At 40.7% G+C, this 25,000-nt stretch overlaps 1 protein-coding gene across 3 annotated transcripts in view; it reads right to left on the reverse strand.

Moving 5' to 3' along the window:
* Nucleotides 1-763: 763 nt before the first annotated feature.
* The window catches only part of PTTG1IP2 (PTTG1IP family member 2), a 58,055-nt gene continuing 33,818 nt past the window's right edge, over nucleotides 764-25,000 (reverse strand). Inside the window, exons 6-7 of one of the 3 annotated variants that reach the window (XM_073334012.1) lie at nucleotides 8,969-9,015; nucleotides 764-1,223 (exon numbers count right to left, since the gene is read on the reverse strand). In XM_073334012.1, the coding sequence (XP_073190113.1) occupies nucleotides 1,174-1,223; nucleotides 8,969-9,015 (97 nt within the window). In that variant the 3' untranslated portion in view covers nucleotides 764-1,173. Of the gene's footprint in view, nucleotides 1,224-8,968; nucleotides 9,016-20,203; nucleotides 20,241-23,503; nucleotides 23,620-25,000 lie in introns of those variants that run through there. The other 2 variants (XM_073334011.1, XM_073334013.1) reach the window with 2 other exon arrangements.

Genomic DNA, 25,000 nt, shown 5'->3' on the forward strand with positions numbered 1-25,000 from the left:
TAGCTGAATTCAAGATGTCTAGTTAAGAGTTCTCCTCCAGCAAGGTTGATAAAAACAACATACAAAGGCCTTCAGTACTGTAAATTTATTCAGCAGAAGATAATACAGAGTGAAATCCAACTATATAGAATTGGAAATTCACATTAAATAATTTGCTGACATGATGCAGAATGCAGAGGTTCATTCTTTTTTCCTCCTTCATATTTAAAATGCTCAAGGAAGGCATTTGTGTATGAAGAGAAAAAAAATGAAAATCCACCAATCCAGGAAGATGACAGAACTCAATGTATTATGAAAATTTCCCCACAAAAACTCAAAGGTAACAAATATGAAATTATTATACTGTTAAACTGATGCTATCTTGGCATCATGCAGTATTTTTAATTTAGAGAATTGTTCATGGAAGAAAGATTTTTAAAACAGCCTGATATTACCTCTCAAGCTTACACACAAATGTATATTAAGATTTTGCATGCGTTTCAAAAAGATTTTGTGCCCGTTTTACTAACTCAAAACTTTTGCTCCACACCAAGGACACAGAAATGTTCATATATTACCAGGCTATTACATCAGATTATGCTATGCAAAAAAAAAAAAAAAAAAAAAAAAAATCGCATTTTGCATTTTAAAAAAACTCTTCACATACTATTTTGATACTAAAGAATTTGTACGCTGTATTTATTTCTTGTCAATACCAATACCACACTTCTGCAGTATCAAACGCTTCTGTTACTCTTGCCATCACTTATGTGCATACAACAGATTTAGAAAAAAAATCTTTATTTAGGAACATGGGAACAGAGGTTTTTTGTTTTGTTTTTTTTAAAGAGAAAGGTGAGCTAAGATATTAGTTCAAATACATGATTAGGAAGTTAACTATTTAAATCAGATTCCAAAGAAAAGCTTTATTAAAAGTGGAAAGGTGACATTTCACATTTAATGAGAGCACAATTGGCAAACATTTCGAAAACCAAAAGTGTTTATAAAAATTTAGTTCTAAAAGATAAATATGCCAGATTAAAAATACATATTTTAGTAAATATTTGTGCATTTATTTTTACTGTCTGAAAACCTGCAAAAAAAGAAGCCTGAAGACCGCTGAAAAGCAATATAAAAGTGCTCATTTATCCTGGAATCTTAGTTTTCGATGAGGAGATTCAACAGGGTCTGTTTTCATTCATTCTCAAATCTACTGTAAGGATGATCAGAATCCTGAAGGAGACCTGAGAAAAGAGGACAGCATTTATTAATTATTTGTATTACCATAGTGTATAGGAGCCCTAGTCAAAGACCAGGAATTCTGCTAGGTTCTGTACAAATACAGAATTTTAAAAAATGGACCCTAGTCTTAAAGAATAAGATACAACTACTCATCTATAGTAGATTAGAAATAAACTCTTAAGTCATTTTATTTCTCAACCAAAAGTCATGAACTTTACATGAAGAGTAAAACATAAAAGCGAGAAAGATTTTTTCATGAAAAGTCATTAAGGAGAAACAGTATTTCTCACTTGTGAAGGATACTGTAGCTATTTGCCAATTCTTTACTTTATCAAAGACTAAGTGTGGAGATGGCTAAGCAGAAACAGTTTCAAACTGCTCTGCCAATAAATTCAGCTTTGCGGTAAGAGGACCATCCTTTCAAAAAGGTGGGAGGTCATCATGCTGGCTTAATTCTGTTTCACTCTTGAGCAAAAACCTGTCAAGTTCAATCAGTGATATGCAGTAGTTCTGTGACACCAGCCAATGTCCTTTAAGGACAAATACAGATCACCTGCAAACTCACTGAAACTACTGGGGACAAGAACAAAGGCATCACCTAAACCAGGTCACAGTGTGTGCTTTTATCAAAGATTTTTAATGTAACCAGAATATTGCCACAGAAAGCACTGCAAAGACATTGTATCTGTGAACATCTTCTGTAAAGCTTAGTTCAGCAATAATCATTGTTCCATACAGTGGTAATTTTCAACAAGACCTTGAGAAACTTACTAAACATCCACTAGCCAGAAGTGCATACTGAGGATAAAGGGGTCCAGAGGAGTCTAGTGGCAGACCCATGCTGTGAAGGAGCAGAAGGACTTTTGCTATCCTTCATATTGGTTTTGGCAAGTGATGCCTGGAAAACCTGGAGCACCACCTTTCCTAGCTGCTTTGTCTTGGGCAGGTGGCAGGAAAATAGGTTGATGAAGTAAAGCTCTTGATTAAATTCCCCTCTTCACAACAGTCAGTACCAAGAAAGGGGAAGAGGAAAGAAGATTGTACCATTCATTCCCAACCTCTACATTGTGTCCCAGCATATGTTTATTCACTAGGTGGAGAGGGTGCGTTTCAATATCTAGGTGCCTAGCATTCACTGCTCTGTTTAATGAATACAAGCAAACAGGGGCATGGAGCGCTGGTCACAGGTACAGTTTAGGCAGAGTGCAGCAAGTAAGATATCCAACTGCCAGGCAAGACAATATTAGCCAGTTTTACTGGCTAACAGCCAATACATTTTCAAGCCCTGTCAGTAGAAAGCTTGGTATTTACAGTAGGCTGAAATGTGATGAAAACAACCATTCCTTTAGGGCTACTTGTTCCCTAACGCCCAACGTAACTCATTCATATTTGTGAGGCAACATGTGTACATGGAGAGGAGTGTTTACCTCATTTATTTTCAGGACCACAAAAATTCTCAGATATATAAATATTTACACTGTACAGATGTTTACATTGTAATAGGATTTATAGGGGTTAGTAAAATAAAATATTACAATCACTTGAATCTTTGATATGATTCAAAGCTATATATTACATTACTTGAATCACTGATAATTCAGAGCTTTATTTGCAATACACAAAACAGTCTCTTATAAATGGTAGGAATGTAGGAGATCTAGTGAATTTGATGGATGTCCCTATTTATGAATTAAAACTAAATGTTTTTAAATTCTTTGATTAAATCCTATACACAGCCAAGATCAAGCTTGTATACTTATTGTGTATAACTTATTTTATAGCCTTCTATCCTTAAACCAGTATCAGAAAATATATCGATCTTTTAGGTCTATTTTATTGTCAGACGTTTTCCATGAACAAATATGACAGATTTATCTTACTACACAATAATGTATATTCAGAAACTGGATTCAGGAGGAACAGAATTTTCATTAATTCATCATCAATTTTGGCAGATTGACAAAGAATCAGTAAAACGTACTCCCATATACGCGCACTCAAAGTAATGTGCGTGCCTTTATAAAAGGAGTGCACCAATTTTTTTTTTTTATAATCAGCAATCCCTAGGGTGACCAGGTGACAAGAACAAAATATCAGGACATATGGGGGGGGGGGGGGGGCAGCCACAGGCTCATCCCCCCACCAGGGCTGGCTCTAAGTTTTTTTCCCGCCATAAGCAAAAACAAAAAACAAAACAAAAAAGCAAGCAAACCTGGAGTGCCGCCAAAGCAAAATATCGGGACAAATGGTGTCGGGACGCGGGACAAACAACTAAATATCGGGACTTCTGGTCACCCTAGTAATCCCTCTGGAAGTTTCTATACTCCAGTAAACAACTTACTTTATTATATGTAACATATGTCAATAGAATAATGTGCAATGCTATAGTATATCCTTGGCAATTCAAGCAGGGGAGTAAATATTGGATATCATCATATCCTTATGCAAAGATGAAAAAACTAAAATCAATGACATGTTGAATGTAGAGAGGTTGGGTTTTTTTTACATTCTGGATATAAATTTGTCTCGACAGTAGCTATTTAAGAAGAAATAAATTAGATGCTTTACACAATATTTAGCTATATAAAATTAAAGTAGCAATACTAGCTATGAACATTTATTTTACTACACTGGTCACTAAGTAGACTATAAATTCTCTGCACTGATTAGATTCCACATAGAATTCCAAGAACCTAACTTCTAAAGCCTTTTCTTACAGTGAATAAAGAATCAGTGACAAAATGAACTTTGGGATGAAAGGGTCTTTCTGATAAAATAAAATCCTTTGAAGCCTTCGTAAAAAAAGAATCTTATGCTAATCAAAAAGGTTCCCATCTTGACTAGTTGCCCTAACCAGCGGGAATCTAGATGTGACAATTGCTGCAACTAAAAATGAACACTGTGAAAACTTATTTTTCCCCCTGAAAGGAATTCACACATTTTCTTTATTTTATTTCTCTGTGTTAAACCTTGCCTGGCGAAGTTCTAATTAACACCTGCCTTTCATAAGATTGGTTTAAAATACCATACTTTACATGATCATTCTAAAAGCAGCACAGAATAGCTCCAGTCACCACTGCCATCAAGAATGAATAGAGGTGGTATTCTGTCTCCAAGAGTGCCAAATCCAAATTCTTCAAAGGAAGGTATGAAACTCCTATAATGCACTTAACCATACAACACTGCACAGGGGAAGTATCCTTCTTACCCCAGCCACTGATCGTTTAGACTGTTAGTCCTCATACTTTATAGCATACGTAATTTTGTCCTACCTAGCATTACTGCAGATGCTTTTCATAGTGATATTTGTTTTAGTTTTACTAAACTATTCGGCTTAATATCCTTTAGTGCAATTTCCACAATTATTAATATTTTTAACTAGTTTTCACTTGTTTTAATTTCAAGGAGTTTCCTTTTATCCTAAAAGGGATACTACATATTAGGGTATCTAAATTTTCAGACCTAAACCTATAGGTCAGTCCAGTGTGGGTATTACAGCTCACAAGCCTGCCTGATTACAGGGAGAAATTTTAATTTCACAGCACCAAGAACAAAGGCTCCTGAAACGAGCGAAGGAATTTTCATTTACCCTATCCTCAAGGAGACTAGGAATGCATAGGGGAAATGATATGCCTTCCTTCCTTCCATGCTGCCTTCAGAGCTGAATGGCTGGAGAGCAGCAGCTTTTGGCCATGAACCAGCTTTGAAAGTAGTGCCACCAGCAGCAGCACAGAAGTGAGGGTGGCATGTCATGGGGGGGGCATTCATCACTTTTGGGGGGCAAGGCCGGTCTTTTGGTGGGTGACTGCCCAGGACGCTGTGGTCATGGGGTGCTGTGTAACTCTCTGCACCCCTCCACACGCGCTGGGCCCGGAGCTGGGGAGGGGCAGGGCTGGGATGCCCCAGACAGGGGCTCCTACCATGTGCCGGACTTCGTCCCCTGCAAGGGCATCCCGGGGCTGGATAAGACCTACTTCCAGGACCCTCCCGAGCTGCAGGAAGCTCTGAGACTGCTGGTCAGGAGCCCAGCTCCGAAGGCAGCGTTGTCAGTAGCAGCAGCGCAGAAGTAAGGGTGGTATGGTGTTGCCATGCTTACTGCTATTGGTGCTGGCACAAAGGAAGGGTGCCGTTCCCTTCTGCAGCGCTGCCTTCAGAGCAATGGGGGTGGCAATACCACAACTCCCCGCCCCACCAGCCATTTTCGTGTCGGGACCCCGCACTGTGAAACACTGATCATTTCAGATTTAAATATCTGAAACTGTAAAATTTAAGGTTTTTTAAATCCTATGACCACGAAATATGGTCTGTGAATTTGGTAGGGCCCTACTTATATGCCTTGCTTCCAACCTCCCCTTTGTTTTTATTCATCCCACCCATGCCTGCCACATCTCATACACCAACATTTTTAGTTTCTTCCTTTTCTTATCGGCGAATGCAGATTGAGATCATCACGAGAAACAGAGACCAGAAGACAGCAGTGAGTTGCTTGTATTGTCTCTTAGTGGAGAAGGAGACTTGACATATGTGATGGTGGGCAAAAAGGATCTGGGGAACCACCAATAAGAGGATGGGCAAAATTGTAGGTGTGGTGACAGGCTAGAGCCAGCTGCTACAGCTTGGATGTTGTGGTTCAAAAGTGGAAGTATCTGGAGCTGAAAGTCAGATAGTTGAATTCAGGTAGAGCTCACCCACTGTCTTGAGCTAGGCACAAGGAGCTTCTCTCCTTGTGGTGGTTTTCCTTTTGATGTAGGTGTGAAAACCCAACCTTTGGTTTGGACTTTGAAGTTCAGAGGACAAACTTGTTAGACATGTCTCCTGAAGCCCAGTATAAGGGCTGACTCAGGTCACTTCTGAGCTTGGTCATGAGGAAACAGGCTTGTAAAAACCACAAGCAGATTGCTCCATCTCCCCCATTAAACACAGGTTTTCTTCCTTAAATTTCATATTATATTTCAACTTCAAAATAGTCAACTTGCTCTCAACTCTTAAGTTACAAGCTAATAAAAATAAGTATTACAAAAATTTTAAACTAATGACTTAGAAGAGATTCAACTGTTTTGCATTCAGAACACTACAGAAGGTCAAAGTAAAATATACCCATCTAGGCCAGTATAACTATTTCTTGTGATAAACTTTTAAACATAAATGTTTTATGTAAAATCAAAGTACAGAAATAGGATTATGCACCATTAGAATGACTATCAAGTGTCTTTACAGAATTTAAGAGGAAACAAGGAGTGTGGAATCCCCAGATCATGAAGGGGAATCATCATGTGTAACTGAAGACAAAGGACATTCTTTATCATCTTGGAGAGATAGGCCTCTTCCACTACCACCAAGCAAAAATCCAGAAGTACAGACAGTAAAGCAGCATCTTACTGATGCTATATCAAATGTACAATAGCAGCAAATATGGGGGCAATTAAATCATAGTTTCTTTGTATATTACGCAAGCTGGAAAATACTCTAAATTCAATTTTAAAGGTTGTTAAACCATCAACGTATAATTTGAATAATCATACTGCATTCATATATTCGAGCAAATGAAAAATAGTGACAAATTTTGCAACAAAAACAATTCAAAATGAATATTCCCCATTACTAAAGCTCTATTGCTTCCAGTGCTCCCAAAGGACTATGGCTGAAGTGAGCGACACTTGCAATGCATTATAAATGTGTAATTACCATTTAAATGGGATAAGAAAAGCTGGTGGGTGAAAAGGGAAAAAGGCATTCCCTTAAAGCCAACCAAGGGCTGACATTTCAGGCATGATCATCTTAATTTAAAGAGTCAGGTTAACAAAGCCATTGTCATTCTGCCACTCGTCTTTGCCTACTTAACAGTGAATCCCCTCTGCAATGTGTAAGAGGCAGCGTAAAATAATCTAGTGCCTCCATAATTTTCTGCAGCAATTTTTATCAGACTGTATTTACTAGACAGCTAAAAATGAAGAGAGATCAAGGAGATTCAAGGCTGTGCTGAGGGCCTGTATCATGTCTCATTTAATTATTTTTATAATCATATTCAAAGATGAGAATGAGCATTTGTACTTTATTCAGTGTACTAACTTTTGGACTAATATATTTCAGAATAAGAGTTTCATCTATTCGGAGTCATTTGATGTTGCTTGAGGATTTAAAAAAAAAAAAGGTATAACATCTCTCCTTTCAACTATTTCCTATTCAACCACACACATCTTTATAACCCAGTTTGGTGCCTCTATTGAAAAATCTATTAATTATGAGAAATTGCATTTGGATTGATAATATAAATAAGTGTCGTCTGAAGATGCAACAGATGAAACTTACCTTGCAAATAATCCGTTTTATAAAAAAGTTAACTTTTGACCTTTCCAAGTCTAATTGTTAAACTATTATGTGGCAACTGCCCTGTAAACAAGTTGGGTGCAAACATGGGTACATCTAATAATTTTATTAGAAGTCAAGACTAATACTTGCACACTGGGGGCTGGAATGTGCTCCCACTGAAGTCAGAGACAGAACTATTGACTTCAGTGGGAGCAGGGTGACACACTGACATGCATGCGATTGAAGAATGCATCTGCAAGCGAGCTTGGTAGATTTATAGCCAGAATGCAAATGATTACAGGGCTCAATCCTGCAAGGCACTAAGCATTCTGATAAGATCCAGCAAAGCATTTAAGCAAATGCTCAACTTCAAGCACTTGAGCAGTCCCACTGACTTCAGTGCTGAGTGCTTTTTTGGATATTACAGGAAGCTCAGTACCCCACAGGACTGAACCCATCAAGTCTGCATAAATACAAGTGGGGATGGGGGATATATTAATCTTAAAACAAAATTCACTGACTAATTCTTTTTTTATTTACGTCCATATAACTCAATCAAACATTTTAAAACGGAACAGAAGTTCGAAAGCCAAGGTCAGTGATGTTATACACTGCTACAAAATCAAAATTTGTGAATTATATGCACACTTAAAAATTAGAGTTTCTGTAACAATTTTCCCTTCTCCTACTCTTAAGGTTCACTAAGGAGCTCATGTTATTGCAAGCTTCCTTTATCCAAGAAAATCCCTTTAGTGCTCAACTAAAACACTCCTGCATATGCCAGTGGACTAGGTGCAGAATGATGAAGACAATCCCAGCTCCTGTCAATCAGTTTAACAAGAGACTGGAAATTAAAATGGTTTTGAGTGGCTGGTCAGAGCTCTAAATACAGAATCACTATCTTTTTAATTTACATGATAAAAAAAACACAGTATATCTTTTTATCATGCATATTTGAATACATGGCATCAGTAGCCCCACGAACAAACCAAATCAAAAAAGGGCCAAGATTGACAGCTCTGAATAATGAAGACCTCCAGTAAGATGCATAACACAGGCAATGGTAGTGCAAAGCTCCCTCATACTTCCCTATTCTCACTACTGTGCCACAAATCTATTTTGGAACAACTAACAGCAGGAATGAAAGTACTTCAGGCTCCAAAATCTCCATTTAATCCTTGTTTTCCTGCTGTGAATGCTAATAATGATTCTAATTATCAGCCACATGAAACTGGACTAAGGCCAGACAGTCTACTTTACTTAGGCTACTGAACGGTCGAATAGTAGTGACTTTTCATCACTATTAACCTGGACTTAAAATCCTAACGTGAAAGGGTCCGTATTCATTACCAATCTGATGGGAATATGTCTATTTAAATAGTGTGAACAGGGAAGACAAGACTTTGTTCAGATATTACAGTAAGATTAGCATACATACCATATTTCTTGCGTATCTCATCCTGTTTCATTTTTCTTTCATGTTTCCTGCAAAGATTATTAATAAATATGAAGAAAAGTTTTATATTTTAGATTGTTTCAAGACATTTGATAAGCAAGGTATAACAACTACAATTGAGTCCATTTGGACCAGTTGTTTTTTTTTTTTTTTTTTTTTTTTTAAGAATTCTGCAATAATTAGAACTTTTAAGAGCCATTTCTAAAGCTTACAGCTCCCAGTTCTAAAACTCAGTACAACTCCCCATTAACAAATCAAGCCATCAATTAGGATCATATTAACAAGCAAGGAAACTGAAAATACACTGCCTTAATTACATCCAGGGAACTATCTCATAAATGTCACTATGCTGCCCAGCAGGGAATATAGTTGTAAAATTCATATCTGATTGCATGCTGCAGAATGCTAATTCAATATCACAAATCTACAAGGAGAAGAAATTTTATATTAGCATTATGATTTGGTTATACATTACAAGGAGTAAATTAAAATACAGCTGTCTAAACTATACCATCAACTTTGCAAAAGGAGTAACTTTGGCAACTAATATTTTTATATACTAGTGGAAGAATGCTTTTCTAATTTGTTTGAAATAAATGCTTTGATAACAACTTTTTTTAAACAAAATAAAAACATACTAGAGTACAGTAATATTTCTGTTTACTACACTTTAGTTTATGTTAAAAAAAGGAAACAAATGTAACATTTCAAAAGTAACCACAAAAAAAGTCTTGCGATTCTGATGCTGGTGTACCATCATGCTATTGCTAATCTCCTTCAGCAAAATTCGTATGGAGGAGCAGGAAAATGCTGGTTTGTTAACTGCTAGTATACATGGGGTTGATGAAACAGTGTGCTGACAGAACTCTGATTCTTGTACTCAGTATCAAGACTGAGCTGAGCACTAGAATCTGAAATTAGTGGTATATTGACTTTAAGGCAAAGATCAGACTTTTACACAGAGGAAAGTATAGCTAAGAGACAGGGCAGGCCGGCCTGTGGCGAACAAATGAACTGGGAACCAGCTGATCAGGATTCTATTCCTGGCTCTACCTATGACTTCCTATGTGACAAGTCAAACCTCCGTCAATTTCCCCAACCGTAAGACAGAACATATCAGCTCTTCTATCCTCCACCCCTTGTGTCCCAGCAATGTTCTGAGGGTACCTGTGTTAATGTTTGTTAGGCATTAAGTGAAGACATCTTCGTGTGCAGCAGTCAAACAACAACAACATTAGAATGTAAAAAAAAATGGAGACATACTAAAAATATTATGTAGCACTGGTAGTCTCTAGTTAACACTGCCTAACAGCTTCAATGGTAAGACCCTGTTTTCAGCTGCCAGTAACATTACCAATCTAACCATTCAAGCTGAGATTCTGCAAGCTAGCTGTCTGTCTCTGGCTGATTTTTCTAGGGTGGAGTCTGGAAGACGACTGGGAGGAGTTTTGGTAGAAATGATTTTGCCATGTCTGAGAACAAATTTAGGGGAAAATACATTTTGCCATTCTTAAAAGATTCTTACAACTTTTTCACTAAAAAGATCAGAGCCTCCATACTTTGGAACTGAGACTAGAAATTTGGCAAAGGGGAGTTGTCCTAGCTCCAGGTATGCGCTTTTTCACAAACCACCCAAGCAGTTCACACGTGCTTAGAGGCTTGTTGCAGCTTGACAGCTAAATTCACCAAAGATTCCATCTGCACTGAGCATACTCCACTGCCATAAAGTTCCTATGTGTCAACCAGATTGCATGTGTACCATCCCCAAGAGCAACAGTGTATGGTCTCTCCCAGGACCACAGGGCTGAGCTAGACTTTTCCCTAGAATTGCTCCTCCCGGAAGCTTGGTATTGCTGAGGCGTCAAGCACCAGAACTGAAAGCAGGGAGACTGACTGATCTGACTGCTGAGGCCCCGACAGCATGGAAAAGAAGTTAAAAAAAGGAAAAAGGAAAAAGGAGGAAGACAAGGGAGATTAGAGGGATGAGGACTGAGGGCTTGTCTTCACTACTGGGAAGACTGACGCTGCTGCAATCGATGGCAGAGCACTCTCTGGTCAACTCTGGTACTCCAGCTCCCCGAAAAGAGTAAGGTAAGTTGACCGGAGGGTGCCTCCTGTCGACGCAGCGCAGTGAAGACACCACGTTAAATCCACCTAAGCTACATCGACTTCAGCTACATTCTTCACATAGCTGAAATAGTGTAACTTAGGTCAATTTACCCTGATAGTGAAGACAAGCCCTAAGACAAGCTGGAGAGGACAGGGATAGAAGGGATGAAGTTTCAGGTGGGGGACAGGATTCCATAACCCCTAGAAGATACACTGCTCCAGAACCCGGAAGTGAAACCAGGAACCTGGAGTCTCCACATTCCTCTACTGTCACCAAATATCTATAAAACCACTGGCAAAATGTTTTGTCATTCTCTAGTGAGTAGGCCACATAGATGATGAACAGCCACTTTCTGCTACCAGCTACTACCTTACTTCAAGTGGTAGAAGGCTATGTTGTGGTTCTAAAGATCTGAACCCTGGTGATGACTTATGTGAGGGATCAATATAATTCCACGTGATGTAATTTTTTCCCCAGTTTGTTTGAAGAAAAAAAAATAGAAAAATTACATTAAAAGCCACATTAAAAAATGGTTGCCTGGGCAACCTTAATTCTTCTTTATGTTGCTCCTGGGAAAATTCTGCACCACTGCACATGCGCAGAATTCATGTCTCCCGCAAAAAAATGGCTTTGACAGGGAAGTGAAGGGAAGCTGCAAGAGCAGTCAAGCATCACTCCCTAGCTGCGCAGGTACATTGTTTCAGGCACCCGGAGAAGCCAGCGGAGAGGTAAATCACTGCAGGGCTGGGCTGGAGGCAGGAGAGGACAGGACTTCCCCTGCAAGGAGCATCTGGGACTGTCAGACCCACCCCCACCAAACCTCACCCCATACACCCAGAACCCCCCTAGTCCTCCATACCTGAACCCCATCCCACTGAACCTCAACTGCTGCATCTAGAGCCCCTCTGCACCTAGACCACCCCCCATTAAGCTCCCTACAATCAAACCCCCACCCTGATGAGCTCCACCCCCACACCACCCTGAGCCCCCACATCTAGACCCCAACACCATGGACACCCAACTAGCTGCACCCAGACCCCTAACCCCCCAGCACCCAGACCCCTCTGCTGAGCCCCACTTTCACCTGGAACCCCTGCAGAGTCCTATTGCCTCTGCACCTGCAACCCCCTCCCACAATGAGCTTCTGTGCACCCAGATTCCCCCACACCTAGACCCCACACTGAGCTGCCTGCACCCAGATTGTGCCACACAGAATCCTCTCACCCCACAACTGGATCCCCCCCACCTTGAGCCCCTCCACACTTGGAACCTGCCTTGTTAAGCCTGCCTGCCCCACACCTGGTGTGCCTGGCGCAGGCCCCCAGGGTGTTTCTGGGGCAGTCGCAGGCCCTATGCTGCGTCAGGATTGGGTGCAGCCTCACCACTGAGTCCGTGTCCCGGGGGTGGGGAGATTGCAGGGTGATCTCCCACTTTTGTACAGCCAGTGGCCTGTGCTCCCCACTGCCATGCTGAAGCCTCTGCATTTATTTATTGAGAAAACTTGCAGAATTTTAAAATATTGTGCACAGAATTTTAAATTTCCCTCAGGAGTAATATTATGTGTATTCATTATGATATAGGCTTTAATTACCTAATCACAAACTATTTTTTTCCCACGGTACCCCTGACTCATTCAGTGCAAAGGATAGCCAGTGCCCAGGGAATGGATCAGTGTTGTATAGTGAATGACAGTGTTGTCTATTGAATCCCTACCTCATTTGCTGTGCATACTGAAAGGTGTGTAGTAAATGAAGCAAGGGACTGCAGGAAGAACAAAGGCTGATCACCTGGTTAAAACAACTAAATGCTACCCAGGAAATCTGGATTCTATCCATGTCTCTGCCAGAGTTCCTATGTGATGTTGGGCAAGTCACAAATTAAACTTTTCACCAGTGGTCACGAACTGTATGTTCTTCATTTTCTGAGTGATCACCTCTAGACACCTGTGCAGAAATGCTGAGCACTTAGCTTCAACTGAAATCCATTGGAGCTCTGCTCTGAACATATAAAGAATTATGAAATGCTGAATACTCTGGAAAATATCAGGCCCATGGCATCTCAAATTGGGCATCCAACTTACTGGACATTTGACTTTAATCTTCTATGCCTAAGATCTCCATCTGTAAAATAGGGATATCACCTTACCTCATAAGAGTGTTAGGAAGATTAATATTTGTGAAGCACTGCCATTAAAAAACCCATAAATAAATTACTATATTCAGAGCAGGGTTTTAATGGTCATGGAACTATACACTAAACGATGGAGCAAATGAAATACTGAATAGCTACCCATTCAAACATCACTATCCATTCAGCAGAAGCAGGTGTAGGCCTACAGTTAAATGTACTTTTTAACTCTAATTCAAGCATGTGTTTAGGAATCTTAACTCATAACCAATGGTTACTGTGACTGTTCATAACCAGTGTTTAAAGTTGTCTAGCTTTTAAAGTTAAGCTCACTAAAAAGGAGCTTAATTTTAAACTTTAAATTTTGAATCATCTGTTTTTAACCTGCTTAATGGTCTTTTAGCTCATTCCTTTATGAGTTCAGAACTTGCTTTTATGATACATCAATGACTTAGAATACAAAAATGCATTCTGTACCATTATGACAAAACAGTTGCCTTTGTTTTTAAACCAACATTTGAGCTGTAAATAACTAGACATGCCTCCAGAAAGATAGTAACACTGCTAGCCATCTGCTCTATTTAACAACTACTATTCCCCTCACAAACATTAAGTCTGCAATAAACACGCAATCTAAACATCTCCAAGTAGGAAACACACTTATATTCCTGGCTATTTTAGTAGCTTGTACAGCTTGTTAGCCATTGCTACACAGACTAACAGTTACAGTGTGTCCTGGCATATGTTCAGGTTGTGTTCCTGAAAAGGGCAATGGATACCAGGGAATTTTTCCCCGTAAGAAATAATGGTCCGCCCTGCCTCTTGCCGCCCCACCCACCTCCGCCCTGCCTCTTCCTGCCCAGTTCCACCCCCTCCTTTGAGCATATCCTGTCCCCACTCCTCCTCCTCCCTCCCAGTGCCTCCTGAATGCCAGGGGAAGAACCCAAAGAAAAGCCTCACAAAATGAGAAGCGATGGATATGCTTATCAGGACCCAGGGGAACTGGAACACATTCCCCTATTGATGAACAACGGATATGCGAAACGACCGATAAAGGGGAGAGGTATACTGGGGACCCCCTGTATGATGCAGCCAATAAACAATATTAACATGTAGGGTTGCCAACCCTCCTGGTTTGGCCAGGAGTCTCCCAGAATTGGGCTTGATCTCCCAGAGGCTACTGAAGCCAATCTGGGAAATTTTAGGCCACAAAAAGTCCGGTGGCGCAGTGGGGCTAAGGCAGGTTCCCTACTGCCCTGGCTCCATGCCACTCCCAGAAGCAGTGACATGTCTGGCAGTGGCTCCTAGGAGGTGGCTGAGCCAGGAGGTCTCTGTGCTCTGCTCCCTCCCCGAGTGCCGACTCTGCAGCTTCCACTGGCGGCAGTTCCCCATTCCTAGCCAAAAGGAGCTGCAGGGGTGCTGCTGGCAGGGGCAGCCTGCAGAGCCACCTGGATGCCCGTGAGCCTAGAGCTGCTGCCAGACATGCCGCCGCTTCCGAGAGCCACATGAGGTGGGAGCCACCCGGCCGCAGCCTGCACCCTGAACCCTCTCCTGCACCCCGAACCCTCTCTTGCACCCCGAACCCCATGAATCAGCCCCCTTCCACACCAAACTCCCTCCCAGATCTTGCACCCCACAACCTCTTCCACACGCCAACCTCCTGCCCCAGCCCTGAGACCCCTCCCGCACCCAGACTCCCTCCCAGAGTCTGCATCCCAAACCCTCTGCCTCAGGTCACAACCCCTTCCCACACCCAAACCCTTTCCCATATCCTGCACCCTGAGCCCCATTCCGCATCCCAAACCCCTGCCCCAGGATCAACCCAGAGCCCACTTGCATACTCCAAATCACTTGGCCCCACCCCACTCAAACCCTATTCTGCACCCCAACCCCGTGCTACAGCCCAGATAAAGTGAGTGAGGGTGGGGGAGAGTGAGAAATGGAGGGAGGCGGCCCTCAGAGAAGGGGCAGGGCAGAGGCGTGGCCTTAGGGAAGAGGGGCTGGAGGCCAGCCAAGGGTGTTTGGGATTGTGTGATTAGACAGTTGGCAACCCTATTAACATGGTATCTTATAGTGGATTTCTGTAAATTGCATGTAGAAAAATCTGAAATTTGTCAATACACCAAGAGTCACCGTACTAAAAACTAGATACTACTGCTTAGCACCTATGCTATTTACATCTTAAAGCCCTATACTAGTTTTATAAACTCCCATGAAGAAAGCAAGCATGTAATACTCCCACATTACATATGGGAAAAGAGACAAGACCACACAGAAAGCTCAAAACAGAACTCGGGCAGACACCATATAACATCCATTTATCATTACTATTTATAATTAAGAACTCTGAAGTCCTGTCTGCCTTTCTACTGCTCTAACCACAAACTATTTACACCTGCAATATTCTTCAATTTGTCAGAACTCTTTGGAACTCTTCAGGATTCAGTGATAACATTTCTTGCCTGTGACAATAAGAGGTAACTAGAACCATTAGCCTTGCCACTTTATTCTAACAGACACCTACCTTTTCAAACAACCACTTCCTGAATATATTCTTGGAAGACCTTTATGAATGGGTGGTGGACTTGATTTAATAGGCCTTTTTTTATCTTGCTAACTTTTGTGACTTATGATTGAGTTGTTCTATGAATACTTAAGTCTATCAAGTCGAAACTGCTTGCAAGTGCAGCGTACAATACCCTGAGAAACTTCACTTGTACTATACATTTTAGTCAAGCTATTCTGGGCACTGAGAATGCTGGGAACACACATGGTGTTACTGAATAGCTGGTACTGAATATAAGAGCATTTTTTCTTTAAACACTAAGCTTCAGAAATAACATTTCTTCCACACAATAAGTTATTAGAACCAGAACAGCTGTTTAGAAACTCTACAGGAGAAGTTTAAGACTGGTGATGTAGTTCCAAAGATATTTTTGAAAATATTTTTGGATACTTGAAAAGGCTTCAAACACTAATCTCCTCTTTTGCAAAGCCATTTCCAAACCCTCCCAAGCAGCAGCACCAGCAACCACCACCACCACAATGAAAAGGTGGTAAAATGAAGGTAGACTACATCAAACTAATTAAGACAACCACTCTAGGGGATGCTGCATTTCCAACTGCCTCTGCTGATCTAAACAGCCATTTATGAAAAAAAAACAACGGTATCTAAGGAAACAGCTACAGAAAGAACAGTGCTGCACCTAACTTTTACTCTGGGGGAATTTGCCTCCCCAAAATTAAAAATTATGTGCATATTCTGCATATTTTATTTGTCAAAAACAACACAATATAAATCACTCCAGTTTCAATTATTTTGGTCATTTCAAAATACCCGTCAGCAAAGTATGTCAACAATAAAGACAACAAAAAGATTCCCCCAAGAGTAGAGAGTTAAAGAAACCCCTATGACAACCTAGTTCTAGTTGGGAGGTGCTGGAGGGGGCTGCATGGGTCCCCCCTTGCCCAGACAGCTGCACCCCTTCACTTCCCCAGAGCCCCGCTGTGGGGGTGTACACCCGTGCCCCATCCCCTCAGAACCCAGTCACAGGCTCTGCTCCATGCAGCTTAGTTACTGTCCCTCTGGGGGTCGTGGTATGGCCCTGCCCTTCCTCACCCTTTGCCAGAGTTGAGTGTCCCAGGCCTACTCACATTCCCAGGTGCATGAGGATCAAGCACAGCAGTGCAGAACCTCCATCTCGCCCAGTACGGGCACGCCACCCCCTACGAGCTGGGCTCTGCAGAGTCCAACAGCCCCTAGTGGCAGCCAGCAGCCCCAGTTCTGTGGGGAAAATGAAATTCTGCACAAATTATACATTGTGCAGTGGCATTGAATTCCTTCAGGAGTAAATTTTTCACTTGCAACTTAACCCAGACTGAGAAACTAGCAGCTTCTTAAGAAACAAGAACTCTCCCCCTCCCCGCAGTCTTTCTGGTGTATTTCTGCAGAATTCCCCCAACCCCTGTCAAGTGGCTAAGCACTGCAGACAAGTTGTTAACTGAACGTTATCTACGTAACTAAACTTTTATTTTGAATTAGCTTTGGGAAAGGGGTGCCTAGATGTTTTTACACGACTGGTGGGATTCAGGCTGGGTGCCGCAGAAGTGACATCTAATGAAAGAAAAGGATCCAGATAGGGTGGTAGGAAGCAGGCTAGGCAGTGGGTCAGAGCCAATCATCTCTTTGTGACAACCACCATGCATTCGGAGCCATTTTAAGTATCTTAACTAGGGCTGTCAAGTGATTAATTGCGACTAATTGCTGGATTAAAAAAATTAATTGTGATTAAATCGCACTGCTAAACAATAACAGAATACCATTTATTTAAATATTTTGGAATTTTTCTACATTTTCAAATATATTGATTTCAATTACAACACAGAATACAAAGTGTACAGTGCTCACTTTATATTTATTTTTGATTACAAGTGTTTGCACTGTAAAAAGACAAAAAAATAGTATTTTTCAATTCACCAAATACAAGTACTGTAATGCAAATTATCATGAAAGTTGAACTTACAAATGTAGAATTACATACAAAAATACTGCATTCAAAAATAAAACAATGTAAAACTTGAGAACTTGCAAGTCCACTCAGTCCTACTTCTTGTTCAGCCAATCGCTTAAACAAACACGTTTGTTTACATTTGCAGGAGATAATGCTGCCCGCTTCTTGTTTACAACGTCACCTGAAAGTGAGAACAAGTGTTCTCATGGCACTGATGTAGCCGGCATCGCAAGATATTTACATGCCAGATGCACATGCTTCAACCACCATTCCAGAGGACGTGTCCATGTTGATGACGGGTTCTGCTCGAAAACCATCCAAAGCAGTGCGGACTGACACATGTGCATTTTCATTATCTGAGTCAGATGCCACCAACAGAAGGCTGATTTTATTTTTTGGTGGTTCGGATTCTGTAGTTTCTGCATTGGAGTGTTGCTCTTTTAAGATTTCTGAAAGCATGCGCCACACCTTGTCCCTCTCTTATTTTTTAAGGCACTTCAGATTCTTAAATCTTGGGTCAAGTGCTGTAGCTATCTTTAGAAATCTCACAGTGGTACCTTCTTTGTGTTTTATGAAATCTGAAGTGAAAGTGTTCTTAAAATGAACATGTGCTGGGTCACCATCCGAGACTGCTATAAACATGAAATATATGGCAGAATGTGGGTAAAACAGAGCAGGAGACATACAATTCTCCCCCAAGGAGTTCAGTCACAAATTTAATTAATGCATTATTTTTTTAAACAAGCATCAGCATGGAAGCATGTCCTCTGGAATGGTGGCTGAAGCATGAAGGGGCATATGAATGTTTAGCATACCTAGCACGTAAATATCTTGCAATGCTGGCTACAAAAGTGCCATGCAAATGCCTGTTCTCACTTTCTGGTGACACTGTAAATAAGAAGAGGGCAGCATTATCTCCTGTAAATGTAAACAAACTTGATTGTCTAAGCAATTGGCTAAACAAGAAGTAGGACTGAATGGACTTATAGCTTCTGAAGTTTTACATTGTTTTGTTTTTCAGTGCAGTCATGTAACAAAAAATTCTACATCTGTAAGTTACACTTTCAGGACAAAGAGTGCACTACAGTACTTGTATGAGGTGAACTGAAACATGCTATTTCTTGTTTATCATTTTTACAGTGCAAATATTTGTAATCAAAATATACAGTTTGACTTCAGCTACAATACAGAATACAAGATATATATGAAAATGTAGAAAAACATCCAAAATATTTAATACATTTCAATTGGTAGTTGCTTGCTTAACACTGCGATTAAAACTGCAATTAATCACGATTAATTTTTTTAAATTTCAATTAATTTTTTTTTAGTTAATCATGTGAGTTAACTGCGATCAATCAACAGCCTTAATCTTAACTATAACTTTTTTCAGGGGTCAGATCTAAAATGATGTGCATCTTGTAAAATTACAGAATTTGTTTACCAGTTAGAGGAACCATTACAGTCTCAAATTTGGAAGCTTATGTACTGTATTAAAAGACACCAAGGTTGACATCCCTGTCAGTTTTAAGTCTTCCAATAATTACTATTAATAGTGTCAGATCTGTATCTCCCTCTTCCGCTAATAATTTACCCAGTTATACTACTCAAAGATGCCCTTAATAAAAGCTAGTCCATTGCTTGTTATCACTTTGGCAAAACACAGAGCATACTTGTAAGTAGATGTCCTTCACATCCTCAAACTTTCTCTGCTTGATATAAAATCGTGTTGACTAAATATTCCTCCCACCCTCTGGCAATGCACACTGCCAAAAAAACCAAACACACAAAAAAACCCAACAACTAAGCAGTTGCATCCAGAGTTAATGACAATGCTTTTCCATAGTTCTATGCAGAGGACGTATATCTGTGATGGCAGCATAATGTATTATCTCTGATCCTTCCAAGATGAGGTCTCTTGAAAAGAGTCACAATAATACCCTATCCTTTCCTTTTTCGAGTATGTAATACCACATCAGTACCATACTATACCTATATTTATGGACATGGTTAACTGTGGAAGACCATGCAGTGTATAAACCTAAAGGTATTCTGGGTAGGCAAGTCCTGAAGTAGTTCCATGATAACAGAACTAAAATTAAGCCTGTCAGCTATGTTTTGGTTCATGGACATAAGACTGCATATTGTTCCTCTGCTGTTCTCAAATTGGAATGCACTCATTCCTCCTAGAACTGTTCAGAATAAGCAAGTGGAAATATACTGCAACATACACATACTTCACAGAGGAGAACCCTAGATTCCTAAATATATTATTGCCGGGTTGCCCAGCAGAATTACATTTTAGGTAAATTTTCAGAGATCAGGTATGCAAGAAACACATTTTGGCCCATCAAGCTGAAGTTAGTGTATAATTTCCTATAAGCAAGGGACAAGGAGTCTATTTATTTGAGAATACAGAAAATCTTCCCAAAATGATCCTCCCACTGCAACATGTAGTGGCGAATACCTTAATTTTAGAAGGTTTCAGAGTAGTAGCTGTCTTAATCTGTAACCACAAAAAGAAAAGAAGTACTTGTGGCACCTTAGAGACTAACAAATTTATTTGAGCACAAGCTTTCGTGAGCTACAGCTCACTTCGTCAGATGCATTCAGTGGAAAATAAAGTGGGGAGATTTATATACACAGAACATGAAACAATGGGTGTTACCATACACACTGTAAGGAGAGTGATCAAGTAAGGTGAGCTATTACCAGCGGGGTGAGGGGAGAAGAGGTATGACCTTTTGTAGTGATAATCAAGGTGGGCCATTTCCAGCAGTTGACAAGAACATCTGAGGAAGGGGGGGGGGGAAATAAACATGGGGAAATAGTTTTACTTTGTGTAATGACCCATCCACTCCCAGTCTTTATTCAAGCCTAAATACATTGTATCCAGTTTGCAACTTAATTCAAATTCAGCAGTCTTTCCCTGGAGTCTGTTTTTGAGTAGAAGGCCTAAAAGTGGCAATTCGTCAACAAAAAAAAAACTTCAAAAACAGACTCCAATGAGAGACTGCTGAATTGGAATTAGAGTCTGTTTTTGAAGTTTTTTTTGTTGACGAATTGCCACTTTTAGGCCTTCTACTCAAAAACAGACTCCAGGGAGAGACTGCTGAATTGGAATTAAGTTGCAAACTGGATACAATGAATTTAGGCTTGAATAAAGACTGGGAGTGGATGGGTCATTACACAAAGTAAAATTATTTCCCCATGTTTATTCACTCCCACTGTTCCTCACACATTCTTGTCAACTGCTGGAAATGGCCCACCTTGATCATCACTACAAAAGGTTCCCTCCCCCCCTTGCTGGTAATTGCTCACCTTACCTGATCACTCTCATTACAGTGTGTATGGTAACACCCACTGTTTCATGTTCTCTGTGTATATAAATTTCCACACTGTATTTTCCACTGAATGCATCCGATGAAGTGAGCTGTAGCTCACGAAAGCTTATGCTCAAATAAATTTGTTAGTCTCTAAGGTGCCACAAGTACTCCTATAATTTTAGAAGATTTTGTCAAAAGTAAAATGGAGCACAAAGTAAGGCAGATTTAAGCAAAGCTGCACAGAAGCTGCATAGGGAAAGATCAGTAGAAACATTACAGTATGGTCAGATTTAAAAAAGCTTTTGTACCTTTTTTCTGAATTATGGAAGTTAGTTTAAAAAGTACTGTATGATGAGCTCAGTTTGTTAACAGTGTACACTATGGCAATCACAGAAGCATGCCATTCTAGTTTGGTTTCAGAGTAGCAGCCGTGTTAGTCTGTATTCACAAAAAGAAAAGGAGTACTTGTGGCACCTTAGAGACTAACAAATTTATTTGTTTACAAACAATACTAGAAGTACATTTTTAAAATGCCTTTTTGCGAAGATAGCGGACAGCTTATATAAATCCTCCTGTTTGGATTTGTCCAGTAGTTGATTTTCACTCTACATCTTTTCCCTCAACCACTGCTCTCCTCTCCTCTCCCTTCCAACTGCTGGCGGTCATCTTGCTATCAATTTACCACTAGATCAGGCAAATTGCTCTCTTAAGAACTGGAGCAAAAATGATCTGTGTAGGATTTTAGGGGACCCTGCATCAAGTAGAAGATCTTACAAACACTATAGCATCTCAAGCGCACAAAAACTACGGGTCTTATCTGACCTATTATCACAATAAAAAAAACTTCACCAGTGCTTCTCTCTCAGCCTGGTTTCTATCAGCCAATAGCTCCAGAAGTGCTATAAGCACACAGTATCTAAGCACTGAATGCGGATTATAAAAGCACTGTGGGAAAAAAATCCAGAAGGCTAGTTAATACTTAATCCTGCCCTAGGTTCAACAATGGAATGCTAATTATGAAAACATCAGATTTTCAAATTCTGTGGGAATTCTGTTGTAGTGAGCATCTGTATCTTGAGTCACCAGAGGATAGTACGGGTACTTTCTGACCTCTTTTGGGAAAGGCATGAGTGCCTTGGGTCTCCTCTTGAAGACATTAGCTCCCTGCTTCCTCAAATCGACATCTGGACTACACGGTTTGCTGCCTAACTGCAATTGCTGTTGTGCAACAGTTTTCAAACTGGGGGTCAGGACCACAAAGTGGGTCCCGAACAAATTTTAATGGGGTCACCAGAATTGGCTCAGACTTGCTGGGGCCCAAGCCTGAGCCCCACCTCCTGGGACCAAAGCCGAAGCCCAAGGACTTCAGTCCTTGGCAGCAGGGCTCAGGTTACAGGCTTGCTGTCTGGGGCTGAAGCCCTTGGCTTCTGCTTTGGTCCCCCTCGCCCAGAGTGGCGGGGCTCAGGCTTTGGGCCTCCTAACCCGGGGTGGCAGGGCTTGGGCAGGCTGAGGCTTCGGTGCCCCTCTGCTGAGGTCGTGTAGTAATTTTTATTGTCAGCTGGGGGCCACCGTGCAATGAAGTTTGAGAACCCCTGCTGTACTGGGTTCCAGAAGTGGTGGTCTGTAAGATAAGGAGGACTTTTAAAGTCTATATCAGATCCACTTCCAGGATCTGTGAGTGCACAAAGAACAAGTACGGGTTGTAAAGCACTGACTTGATATGCTTTAAGTTAACTAAAAAGAAAAGAAGTACTTGTGGCATCTTAGAGACTAACCAATTTATTTGAGCATAAGCTTTCATGAGCTACAGCTCACTTCATCGGATGCATACTGTGGAAACTGCAGAAGACATTATATACACAGAGACCATGAAACAATACCTCCTCCCACCCCACTCTCCTGCTGGTAATAGCTTATCTAAAGTGATCACTCTCCTTACAATGTGTATGATAATCAAGTTGGGCCATTTCCAGCACAAATCCAGGTTTTCTCACCCCCCCCCCCACTCCCCTTTCCAAAAAACACACACACAAACTCACTCTCCTGCTGGTAACAGCCCATCCAAAGCGACCACTCTCCCCACAATGTGCATGATAATCAAGGTGGGCCATTTCCAGCACAAATCCAGGTCTTCTCACCCCCCCCACAGGCACAAACTCACTCTCCTGCTGGTATTAGCTTATCCAAAGTGACCACTCTCCTTACAGTGTGCATGATAATCAAGGTGGGCCATTTCCAGCACAAATCCAGGTTTTCTCACCCCCTCACTCCCATACACACACAAACTCACTCTCCTGCTGGTAACAGCCCATCCAAAGCGACCACTCTCCCCACAATGTGCACGATAATCAAGGTGGGCCATTTCCAGCATAAATCCAAGTTTAACCAGAATGTCTGAGGGAGGGTGGGGGGGGGGTAGGAAAAACAAGGGGAAATAGGCTACCTTGCATAATGACTTAGCCACTCCCAGTTAACTTAACTGCAGCATTAGTGTACCACCTGTAGCTACTTCGGAACTTCTCATCTGGATCCAGGTAGAGAGAGTAGCAATATTCTAAACTGCAGAGTACAAATACATAAGTTCCTATGGTTAGGGTATTATCCAGGAGGAAAGGATGGATTCATCTTGATAGCTGGAGTGGGAAGACAACACTTTAGGTAACTGCTGCTACTTGAATGTCCAGGGTCAATAAGTCCAGTATGATACTTAAGGTGTGCATACACTTAACTTCAAGAATGCACATGCCTTTAAAGGGTAAGATGCTAGTGCTCCACTGCTTCTCACAGGATTTCCCCGCTGATCTTCACCCAGGCTCCAATCTTTTCTACGTACTGAGATATTTAGGACACAGTGCTGTCTGGGTGAATGGCACAAACAGATCTGCCTGTCACCTGCATATGGCGGACATCATTGTCAACTCACTATACTTCCTAAAGATTACAGATTGATGTTAAATAGCAGCAGTGACAGAACTGAGTTCTGAGGAACTCTGCTTGTCAAAGCTCCTAAGGAGCAGCAGCAGTTGTCCATCATGGACTCTCTGCGGATATTTTTGACAGGAAAGAGTGGAACCAGTTTAATCCAATTATATCAATTAATTCCAGGACAGGTGGTCAGGTGAGTGCTATTTCCAACAGGGTAGAAGATAAACAATGAGTCACAGAATTGTTGCAAGATATGTTTTGCTCTCTCTTCATTAAAGGTTCCACATACAATAATCTGAATACCTACAAGATAACTACTAAAAAACTCTAAGACTGTGAGGTTTTTCCTTACGAATTCATAACAATTAAATAATAATGCATGTATAAGTACATAAAAATGCAGAATTTAGATCCAAAGAAAACAAAAATACCTACAAAGTGCTCTAGACACAATGGGATAGAACAGTGAAGTGAAGAATGTGCAAAGGATTTTATTTTGCTTGGTTTTCAAATGCAATTTGAAGATACCTCCATTTAGCTCACTGAAAAGTAACAGAATCACTCAATGCCCTTTCATAATGATCAAGCATTTGATGTTTTAACACAACTGCATCATACCAGTGCTTTGTAGATTAGTATATTTATTTCACTTTCATAGTAGAATGTTTGTGTTTATCAACCCTGAAAGTTCTTGCAGAGAAATCATGTGAGCAGATATAGTCCGTAGTACACAATGTCACTTCCCATCATTTCCCTCTTCTCCGGCCCTCATTTTCAAAATCAATTCGTGAACTGTGATCTGGCATTGACCAATTCTGGGGTTTAGAACAATATTTCCTGCTTTCCATTAAGAACCAAATCTCACTTTTTAAGAAAACAAAGTTGCATATCGTTTGAATAGCAGGAAGCACTGGGATACATTATGGAGTGACAGCAATCACTCCATAGCTAAGGATGCATCTGTATTTATGTTCTAAAACAAGTTTCCCTCCATCCTCCCACAAAACCAATCTCA

This window comes from Lepidochelys kempii, chromosome 2 (genome assembly GCF_965140265.1).
Source record: "Lepidochelys kempii isolate rLepKem1 chromosome 2, rLepKem1.hap2, whole genome shotgun sequence".
NCBI lineage: Eukaryota > Metazoa > Chordata > Testudines > Cheloniidae > Lepidochelys > Lepidochelys kempii.